This window comes from Heterodontus francisci, chromosome 12 (assembly GCF_036365525.1).
Source record: "Heterodontus francisci isolate sHetFra1 chromosome 12, sHetFra1.hap1, whole genome shotgun sequence".
In the NCBI taxonomy this organism is placed as follows: Eukaryota; Metazoa; Chordata; class Chondrichthyes; order Heterodontiformes; family Heterodontidae; genus Heterodontus; species Heterodontus francisci.
Genome location: NC_090382.1, coordinates 45,124,130 through 45,135,767, shown reverse-complemented (window position 1 = coordinate 45,135,767; position 11,638 = coordinate 45,124,130). Strand labels below are relative to the sequence as shown.

At 37.5% G+C, this 11,638-nt stretch overlaps 1 protein-coding gene across 2 annotated transcripts; it reads right to left on the bottom strand.

Moving 5' to 3' along the window:
- Positions 1 to 1,357: 1,357 nt before the first annotated feature.
- stc2a (stanniocalcin 2a) lies at positions 1,358 to 10,735 on the bottom strand. Of its 2 annotated transcripts, XM_068043377.1 has the most exons (5): positions 10,433 to 10,735; positions 9,554 to 9,659; positions 8,133 to 8,275; positions 7,658 to 7,869; positions 1,358 to 4,113 (listed from the first exon to the last, which is right to left on the bottom strand). In XM_068043377.1, exons 1-5 carry the CDS (start codon positions 10,718 to 10,720, stop codon positions 3,702 to 3,704), a joined length of 1,161 nt encoding a protein of 386 aa, XP_067899478.1. In that variant the 5' UTR covers positions 10,721 to 10,735; the 3' UTR covers positions 1,358 to 3,701. The 2 variants fall into 2 exon arrangements, with proteins under 2 accessions (XP_067899478.1, XP_067899479.1); XM_068043378.1 differs by lacking the exon at positions 10,433 to 10,735 and having other exon boundaries at positions 1,360 to 4,113; positions 9,554 to 9,831.
- Positions 10,736 to 11,638: the final 903 nt, after the last annotated feature.

Sequence of the window (11,638 nt, the reverse complement as noted above, 5' to 3'; positions counted from 1 at the left end):
GGTGAAAGTGCTATCATTGAGCTAATGTTGATGATCAAATACAAAATAAATTGTCTCTTTCACTTAAGCATAAAATTGTGGGTTTGTTTCCTGAGTAAAATTGTTTGAACACAGTGCATTATTACATTTCACCATAATTAATTAGGCTATAAAAGGAAAACATTTTCTATTAAACTTTTTCACTGTTTAAACTAGCCTTTGCAGTTGCAAAGGAGAAACTGGAAACAATAAAATGTATTCAAGGTACTGAAGTAGCCATTGAAACTAATGAATAGTTTGAAGCTGATCACAACTCAGTTTAATAGTATATTGCAGTTATATAAGTGCAATATTGGAAGTTACAAATCAATGTGCGTATAAATGTGATGCAATTCCAATAGATACCAGAGGCACTGTAACGACATCAAACAATTTTTTTTTTCTTTCTGAGTTTTAGTGACCTTGAAGTGGTTTGACATTAACTGGATTTAAATACTTGGAATGGGTTGACCGCTACTTTCAGGGTTGGATCTGTTTTATTTGTCTTTATCAAACACGAGTTTGTTTTTTGCAACTCTTCTTTATAGTTGTAAACATTATACAATAAGCTGCACTAAATACAGCTTCGATTAATGGAATATGAACAAAAATCACATACTTTAAACCTGCTAACTTTCTATGATCTAACATTTACCAAAACTAATTTTTAACCATCAAAATAAGCCATCAGAGCCCTCAAATTGAATCGCTGACATTTAGCAAAAATGAGTTGACTTAATTATTTATAAATAATACTCAGGCGGAAGCACTAAATTCCCACATGAAAACTAACTGCCCTCACACAAAAAAATCACATTTCAATAGAAAAGGCAATCCACTACCATCACAGGAATACTTTTTCAATTAACTTTAAATAAATAACGTGCAGTGATATTGTGCTTTTCATGAACCTCAGGATGTCCTGCTGGTTTCAGAAACAATGAAGTAGTTTTGAAGTGTAATCACTGTTGTAAAATAGGGAAACAGACCAACCAATTTGCACACAGAAAGGTTCCTCAACAGCAATGAGCAGACACGGCTTTAATTATGTTGATTAAGGGATGGTCAAGACACCAGGAGAACTCCCTTGCTCTCTCAAAATTAAAATGGAAGTTTTTCATTTTCTCTTGGTTGGAACAAAAAGTAGAAGAATGAATTTTGATGCAAAACAGCCTTTGTAAAAAAATTCTTACTAATTTTTGAACATAATATTTTTCTTTAAACAAAACAGGGAAGAGAAAATTAGGAAAAATAAGGATAATTCATTAAAAACACAAATAATCACAATGTACTAACTCCTTCTGAAATCTAAGAAAATTGAAGAACTCTAGGATTGTCAAATTTTTAGAATGTTTCATTTAATTCTTGGATTTTTCATCATAATTAAGTTGTGCTTCATAACAAATTTCCAGACCTGAATATTTTAACTCTGGTGGTGCAGCAATAGGTTTTATGGAAGTAACTATGCTGTAAATTATATAACCATTAGAAAAGGGAATTACTATCAACATTTTTAAGTATATATGGTCTACGGTGCACACTCTTACCACCAGCTGAGGTGCAGAAGTACTTCCGACTGTAATTTTGTATTTATTGTTTTCTCCTTACAATATATTGTTCAAAAACAGGGTGACTAGACACTTTTTGCTAAACAGTAACCTTAACAGGAAGAGTACAAAGAGGCATGCAGAAAACATTCCAAATAAAACAAAACATGGCTGTCAAGGACAAACTGAGAACAAGATACAATAAAGTAATCGTCACAATATCAAATAAGGGAGCTAATACAATAATGGAGGACAGTAGTTAAACCATTTACAATAAGGATTATACTGTATGACAGCATCAGGTGTGTCTTATAAGGTAGTGAAACAGAACTGTGAGGTAGCAGGCTGCAATCTAATCAAGTGAGAGGGGATCAAGTTGTTCCTATTTTGAGGATTTTGAGTTTTATTTTATTTTATTGGTGTAAAGCACAGGCATTTCTCACAATTTAATAAGGAAAATTAACCACTTCTAAAGGACTATTACCCCCCTAAACTATTTATATATTGTAGCAGGTTTTTAAATTAATATTCTGGACTGATGCACATATTATATGATGTGTCAAATAGATTCCTTTAGAAAATGAAATAAAAAAGAATGATTTTAGGGCAACTGTAAAATAACTAAGTAAGGGCAATGCAAACTGAGTTATCTTGTGGAATTTTCTGGAAAGGTATTCTCAACCCTGTGCATGCCTAGAAACAGCCTTACTTATTTCCTGCAGAGACCTGATAACATTGATTATTAGCAACTGATAACATGGATTTCATTTTTGTGATTAAGCTACATTGTGTAGCAAGTTAAACTTACAGGAGTTTTATATCTGGACATTGTATTGGATAGTATAGTTTTGCATATCTGATCAGATCATCAAAGCCTATTGTCTTGATCATTTGAATGTGAAATTAAATTTTCTACTGTTGAGTCAAGCTGTTACTGGGTTTTAACTATTGGCAACACTATCGAAGATAAAGGCACATCTTTTAAGATTGTCCTAACATGGTCATACAGGACGGTTCATGTATTTTTGATGTTGGCAGCATACACATATTGGGTACCAGTTGTTGCACATCACCACCTGATCTCATCATTCAAAAATGGTTATCTTTCTACAGCCATTTGTGCTAGGACAGAAGGAAACAGTCTGGCATTAAATGCCAGATTGTAGAAAATAAAAAGCATATCTTAAGTTGGCTATACCAAATAAAGAAAAGTTAAAGCAAAAATCTCTAAAACTTTGTGATCAGAGGGCAGATTTTTAAAATCAGAAGATGATTTTGCAATGTATATTGAAAAAAAAGATGTGTGCATTTATACATGTAATGAAAGTTTGACAAGAAATAATTCATTTAATGCTACACAATATATATTTTATTTATTTTTTCTAATTTGCTATTCATTGGTATGATTTTGCCAGTATCATATGTCTGATACAGAAAGGATAACGTCACTAAATAATTAGCAAATAACAACATGATTTAATGGCATTCCAAAACTATCAACAAAAATGCAATTTTTGTTAGACTTGAATAGGTGTTTAATAAATAAAGAATTAACAACTACCAATAAAATTATAGAATGATATAAAATTATGTTGCATAGGAAAACTCACTAGTGATATGAATATGTACAACATAGGAAATGAAATAGTTTAATTTACCTTATCCAACAGTTATATTGTTGATACAGAAACTACAATAAATAGTAATGTTAAATATTTACAATATAGAATAAATGTAATCAGTAGACGAACATGTAGACCTTCACAAAAGCTTTGCCTTGTACAAAATTACCCAAGATATATCTAATAATAAAGATTTCGTCCTGAAATAAAGGTGTTCTGATTTTGTTTTTAAATTAAAAAGGAAACTTTCATGCATGCTGAGGTGGCTTGTTGAGTGAGACAGTTGATATAATGTTAAGTTTCAAGTACAGTGATTATGGGATATATGTTGGACTGCATTCTAGGAGCTGTAGGTTTTTTTGAGTGTAAGTGAAGTACAGAAGCTGACTGCTGAGGTGAACTACAATTCCCAGAATATTTTGCATGTCACACAAATCCCATTCTAGGGTATGTGTGTTGGAATGTCCGTAATAAGGAAATAGGTGCATGGAAAGTCCTTAAGACTAATGGCCTTTCACCTTCTGATATCTGATAACTCAATGGCATCACCAATATGAGCATGTTCCTCGGTTATTCGCCGCGAGGCCTGACTAGCACCTCGGGCACGTGCATGGGCATTCGGGTGAACTTTTCCAGTTTTCTCCTTTTCTCCTTTAGGGTTCTTAGCATTCTCGCTGTCAATCTCAAGATAGTTTATATTTGCACTACCCTTGTGGCCCTTATGGCTGTCCCCTTGTTTTTTGTCAGGGGCTGCTGTTGTTGGGGTGACTTGATCAGCCTGTTTGAGAGAAGAGCAGGAATCCTCTTGCAAGATCTGTCTTAGAAATGCAAGGTTCTGTCCAAATCGGGAACGCACACTTTTCTTTACAGCTTCCATAACGTCGTCATGACAATGGAACAGAGCCTTTATAAACTCCAAGTATGACCTTTTTTTTGAAAAATAAATATAATGATATATAAGTACATGTTCAATTTCAAATATAGATACTCTCCACACTAGGAAATAAAGAATCTTAGGAGGCTGAACTTATTTATTACACTTAGTTTATCTTTAACTGTAGAGTTTAAAATGGTCCTGGTTGTACAAAGCTCAACATGAACATTATTTCAGTTATTTTTAAGTTGGTAAATCTACCATTTTCCATCCATTGACTGTGAATAAGCAGAATTCAGCCTATTTATATATCTAATCTAGGTCAAGAAACATGCTTTCGTTGGAATTTTGAAAATAGTATGATGCCATTTTCAAAATAATCATAATTCAGTACAATGAGTTATTTAAGCGGAACATCCATATAATATTTGAGGGGTCTGGTAGCATAGTGGTTATGTTACTGGACAAGTAATCCAGAGGGCTGGACTAATGATCCACTGACATAGTTTCAAATCCAATTAATTAACAAAAGCTGCAATTAAAAAAAAAGTATGAAACTACTGGATTGTTGGAAAAATCCACCTCGTTCACTAATGCCATTTAGGGAAGGAAATCTGCTGTGTTTACCTGGTCTGGCCTATATTTGACTCAAGACCCCATGCCCTCTGAAATGGCCCAGCAAGCCATCAGTTGTATTTAAGAAGGCGGCTCACTACCACTTTCTCAAAGGCAATTAGGGACGGAAAATAAATGCCGGCCTTGCCAGCGATACCCTCGTGCCATGAATGCATTAAAAAAATAGGTAAATAACTGGGTTAACATCTCTGTTGAAAGAAATGGTGGAGGAATTTTATACAAATGCACTAAGTATTCATTCATTAATATCACTACAGTAAATTTTATCCCACCGGAATCCATCATGCGTATCGTACTCACGATACATGAGGTGCTAACATAGTTAGTGATGGTGGATTATTTTAATGTAGAGGGTTTCATAATCCTTTCTCAATTCAATGGTTGAATCACTCCTACAATCATTCAACCCTATCTATTCTTATGTTAATGATTCCACTCTACCTCAAGTGCCTCCAGATCACACGTCTTCAGTGCACACAACCTCTAATTCTCTCAGTTCAATGAGTAAATCATAATCTTCATCTCCTTCATGCCCTCTGTGAAGCAATCTATATCATATTTTCAAAAATTCTCCAGAGACACTTTCTTCAGACTAGATTTTTCTGCTCCTTCAAAGTCAATTTAATACCCATGAAATGTCTCTCCAAAGTCTAACCAACAATTATTAGCAATAAAAAAGAGAAAATGCTGGAAATACTAGTGTTTGGCAGCATCTGTGGAGAAAGAAACAACTGCCTGACCTGCTGGGTATTTCCAGCATTTTCTATTTTTATTTCAGATTTCCAGCATTGGAGTATTTTGCTTTTGCAATAATTATTATCTTTACCTTTGATGATTCTATCCTTATTTCTTTTTCATGTAAAGATTTTTTGTCTTATTGTCTCCTCTAACCTCAACTTAGAAATCCTACATTTCCTTCATTTCTAAGGTTTCCTCCAAGAAGATGTCATTTCAGGTCTGTGACCTTTCATCAGAACTCACAGGCCTGAAATGTTTTCGACAGATGCTGCCAGACCTGCTGAGCATTTCCAGCATTTTCTGTTTCTTTCTTCAATCTTTATTTTCAACTTTGGACAATGGTATAAAATGAGTGATATCAAATTAACCACGCATTAGACATCATGCCTTATTTTTGTTTCCACAGAAGTTAATGAAGTGGAAATTGGGTGGGCTGTAAATTGTGCTGTCAATTTGATATCACTCATTTTGGACCATTGCTTAAAGTTAAAACAAATTCCAAATTTTCAAAATGAAGGCTCCCCAATGTCACCTGAGCACAAACCCAATGTAGTACTGAACCATACAAACCAGAAAGTGCCAGGTATGATCACCAGTCTATGCCAAGTTAACCCATACCTTGGGCATTACCTAATTTCTACTCCTTGCTCATCTCTTTTTTACTCTTTGCAACTCTGCAAGAAAGTGGTGAAACCACTGGTGGTTCCCTGGCTTTTCACCATGGTTTCTCAATTTTAAAATAACAACTAAGCTCTATCCTTAACAATTGTCCATACAAGCCTACATTTTCCATTTGCGGTCATTGGAATCAGGAGAGACTTGTATCCCTCATGAGCTTGAAGTACTGCACATTGGACCTAAAAAGGTGTCCAGGTTATTCAGATACATACTTGAGACTTTTTGATTTGTATTTTTCATTATTACAAAAGACATGGAGAACTCAATTTTGAAAATTCTAACTAAATTTCACAAACCTCATTTCAAACAAAGTACGACATCACACAGATTATTTTACTTGAACTGATTGCCTTGGTGATCCTCCATATTTAACTTTACGCATGACAGTTTCAAAATAATCACTTACTTTTATTCAATTGTCTTTACTTACAAACAGACCAAAAGTTTGCAGTTCTTACTTGTGGGATGAAGTTAAACAAAGTACCCAACTTGCTGCATACTGCTGATATTTTAATTTCCAAAGGTTAGTTGAAATATAAATAATGCCATCAAAATAACTCCAAATTTTCTGGGGGAAAATCCTGATTATGTTCTCATAAGTTTAAGATATTTAAGAGTTTTATTTCTTAAGAACTCTTAAACATGAATTGAAAAAGAAACAGAACACTCATTTGCTTCTCATTTCAGCTTTTAATTTACTTAAGCAGGGAAAACGAGAACCCAATTTTCAGTGACAATATATGGCAGAAACTCATTTTTATATCAACATTGTTTAAGATTATTTATATATTAATATTACTTTTCATTATGATACTATCTCCTCCTTCTATTAATGCCATATGTTAATTACTGTCATGTTACTGAAGCTGATTTTATCCCACTGGTAAGTATAATTAGTAAACAATTTTCTTTTTTTTCACTAATCCCACATTTGAGATGTGTAAGTATACAAATTTATATTCCTTGGGATGTAGGTGTTACTGGCAAGGCCAGCATTTGTTGCCCATCCCTAATTGCTCTTGAACTGAGTGGCTTGCTAGGCCATTTAAGATTCAACCACATTGGTGTGGGTCTGGAGTCACATGTAGGCTACACTGGACAGCAGATTTCCTTCTCTAAGGTACTTTAGTAAACCAGATAGGTTTTTACAACAATCAATGACAGTTTCATTGCATCATTACTGAGACCAGCTTTCAATTCCAAGTTTGAATTATTGATGGGAGGTGGGATTTGAACCTGTATCTCTATGATTACTAGAGCAGCAATATTACCACTATGCTACCGTCTCCCTCACAGTAGCTATTAATATGGATCTAATGATAAAAATGACACCCATTCACTGACCATGTGCTGAATGTGGCCTATAAAAGCACGCTAAATACTGTGTTTGTCTTATCTGTGCAGGCCTTGAGCAGAATACACCGAATATTATTATTTTGCCCAGAAATATTTACACAAGGCTTTGGAACATGACGCAACTCCTACTCCGTATGATTGTAGATTGCAGAGATAGCAAATCGTAGGCAACCCCCTTTACTACTTACCCTTTTGAAAGCAGATGTCGAATATGAATCATCTCTACGACCACATTAATGTTCTCCTTGGCGGTGGAGCAGAGGTCATGTTTGAGGTAGCATTCTTGCTGCAGCTGAGAGACCATCTCCTGGATAGTAGAGCACTTCCGACTGATGCAGCTGAATTTTATTCTCAGTCCATGAGCCATACACTTCAGAGTATCTTTAATAAAAGATTTGCCCTGGACAGATTGTAAGAATGTAAATTGCAATAGTGTTGTGAAAATATAATTGCATTATTTTTCAAAAATAAAAGTTTACGTTAGGTGATTGCACCACGAATCACACACTTCAGTTTAATATAAAAAAATTCGACTGATTGTAAGAATATAACTTGTAACATTGTTGCAAGCATGCAGTTACATTAATTTACACCAATAAATGTCTTTGTGGGAGAGGAATTACAGGTTACCCTTTGTTGATCCGGCTATCTCTGGTTTATTACCTGGGCATCAAACTTCCCAGCATTATGCAGGAAAGCCAAACATATGTCATGTGGTCCATGGATTTCGCAGGAGTTGTTTTCAAAACATTCAAAAACTCCACATCCAACGTCGCCAGTGTTCACCAGGCAGTGCTGTATTTCAGCTGGAAACAGACGTGAAAGGGGACCAACAATTAAAAAGCTGGCAGCTCGGCATTTCAAATCATTTGTGACTACACTTCACAAATACCTTATTGGCTCTTTCAGTACTTTGGAATGACCGGAATTCAAGAAAGGCGCTATATAAATGCAAGTTGAACCTTTTTATTTATGCCTCGGCAATATCAAATAATAAAGTGAATCTTTATATGTCGGTAGTAATGTCAGGGGTCACGTTTATCTCCGAAGTAAATCTAAGCTGCCGAGTGGATGATATAGATGTATGTGTCTTCCTTGCTAGCGGATGGAAACTTTAGGGTACGTGACGGGGACTTTGATTGATCAGAATTTATCTACCCAGTCTTTCGCTGTTCTTTTGTTGCGTGTGAAGCCCTGCCTGGGTTCACATCTTCAGGCGATCGGAGCTATTCATCTCCGCCGCTTTCTGTTGCCCCACTTAATACAAGTTCTCACTTTCCAAGCGACCTCTGCTTTGCTGGCAATGGATACCCGCTGTCTCTTTGCTCTCCTCGATGCCTCCGCCACTCTCACTGACACACAGTTGCCTCCAGTTAACTCTTTTGAAACCTATTAAGTTTCGCTATACTTGATCTTTTAAACGCCTGGTTATCAGGTAAATCTTGGGCTTTTCCTTTCCCTAGCTTGTGTTGATGTTACTTCTTCCTCCCTCCCCAAGTGGAAATGTTGCAAAAACCATCCACCTCTCCCCCCTGCAGGTTCACAAGGGGTTAATATGCTAACGAGGTGTGCGTGGCTGTCGACACGGAGTCTTCCCAATGTGATACAATGCAATCCGACCATGGGACAATGGGCTCTTGGTATTGATCATGCTATACTGCACATCTGTGTTTAATACTTTGGAAATCGGGGTAATAAATAATGATCTCGGGTAACTTAAACTGGCAGTTTTTCAGTGTCAAATCGGCCACCGAAATCCTGAAAATACTGCGCTTACATCACGTTTTCTTAATCACTTCCCATTTCAAACGGCACAGAGCACACTGGCTCCGGTCTATTTCAATTCCGTTTCAGTTCGGTTCATGTAGACTAACCCGCATGAACATCAAAAGTAAAGGTATATTTAAGATGGGCTCCAGATTTAATCACACTATTACGTGTCTCATTCAACACTTTTGCGATTGACTTTTATTTTTCAATGTGGATAACCCAATCCTTATTAAACGTATTACTTGTTCCCAAGCAAAAACAGAATTACACACACAAGCAAACACAGGCACTGTTCACTGTCTCGGACCACATACCTGTATTCTGTAAGGAAAGACGACCTTTTTGCTGGTTGGCCAATTTGTCCCGTTCGTGGTGGTTTTCCGGTAAATCAGCCTCGTCCGTTGCAAGAACGAGATCAGGCTGTGTAAAAATGAGCAGGATTGTTAGAAGACTCGCTAACATGACTGTGTACATAGTGCGCTGTCTGGGACCAGGAGCCACACGCTGGGCAGGAGAAGCGCTTCTGACTGATCACACGAGCGGCTGGTTGCTTTAGTTGCGCACGGTATCTGAATAGAAATCGAGAGAGGAGAGAGAGAAAGAGGGAGGGGGGGCGGGGGGTGGGGGCTGACTAAATATACCAGAACCGTAGCCCCTAGCGTTTCTGTCACTTGAATGAAGGCAAGAAGCAGGTGTTGTCATTGGCTCGGGCCAATCAGGCGCCCAGAACCCATGCTCAAGTTTGACAAATCAGGATAGGAGACGCATGGGCAATACTACGCGGATTCCACGCTGGGACCTTTGCGGGGAGAACTGAGAACTGTGGTCTCGTCAACTTTCCGCACACCTTTGTAACATTACAGCAGGGACACGTGCTACCATGTTTAAGAACCGTTTCTAGTTCGCTTCTAGTAGCCGGAAGAATTAGATCTGCTGTAAATCCACAGACGGACTATTCCCCACCCCTACCTCCGCCCCTACCCCAATGTGAGTTTGACGGCTCTTGGAACAGAAAACCATACTTCTTAAAGCGCTTCTGACTTTTACAATAGAATGATACAGCATTGAAGGAGGCTGTTCGGCCTATCGCGTCGGTGCCGGCTCTTTGAAAGAGCCATTCGATTCGCCCCACTCCCCTGCAATTCCTCCCATTTCTTTTCCAAGCGTTTCTTGAATTCTTTTTTGAAACTAACTTCTGAATCTCTTTCCATCACCCCTTCTGGCAGTGTAATCCATGCTTTCGCGAATTCCCCCATTACGTTGACCAACAAGAAATCCTTCCAGTCCCCTGTTTTCTGGCTGCTTAAACTCTCTTGTATCGGGCAGCTGAGAGCGCTGGCAGTCACGCACGCCCACACACAAGTCCCACAGCGTCGGAGAAACGAAAGCGGAATCTCTCTGCCGTTGAAGCAGTGCTGTCTCGCAGCAGTATGGCACAACTTGACTGTATGCGCTGGTGTGAGTGCAAACTTTTGCCGCATGAATGCACAGCCCCGGCAAACTCTCTAAGTTTGGTCGTTTATTTAACTGGTCACTTTGGGCGGCATGCTGCGGCCAGCTTTGGATTGAATGCACGGAGAAAGTGAAGACTATATTATATACATATACCAGTCATGTATACATATTTAGCTCGGACAGCGTAAATGTAATAGCCTAAGCTGGCCCAGCTAAAACAAAAAGATACAGAACGAAATCTGCGACAGGCTCTTGTGCAATGAAGCGTGTGCTCAAAGGCAGCATCCTGTCCCACCCCATTTGTTCTGTACTTTGTAGTAAATGCCGCCAGGCTGAAACCATAGAGACGCGAGAGGCTCGAGTAATTCCTGGCAGGAGTTACATCATTCATCCATCAACAGCTGCTCCATTCAGAGAACAGACAGAAAGGATTCTTCAGAGATCTGCAAAGCTGGCCATGTGGCTGGGATGAAGGAAACATTTGTATACATTTCAGTCTGGGTACATGCCCTCTTGAACATATAAAATAATGTATATTTGAATATTATCACTGGCTAACACTGTTGTGAACCGAGTTACTATCGGTCAGCAATAGCTATTTTCTGCATTAACCTTTATCCACTATCAATGGTCTGCATCGATACTTTCAGATTGCACTAGTTACCTCATTTCATTGTACGGCTATATTAATTAACAATGGAATTAGATGCAATATATCTGTGCATGGGATATGTTTCTGCAACAACTTTACACAAAATAATCACATAAAATTATATGATAAAGCATTTCTATCCAAAACCCCTGTTGATATTTCTGGTTTGTGTGGGAGTTCATTATATCTTTCTAATATAGTATCTGACATAAATACTTCGTTTCTAGACGCATGCAAGCACGTATCGAAATAGCACAGGACCCATGAACAATGTGCTTTTGATAAACAGTAG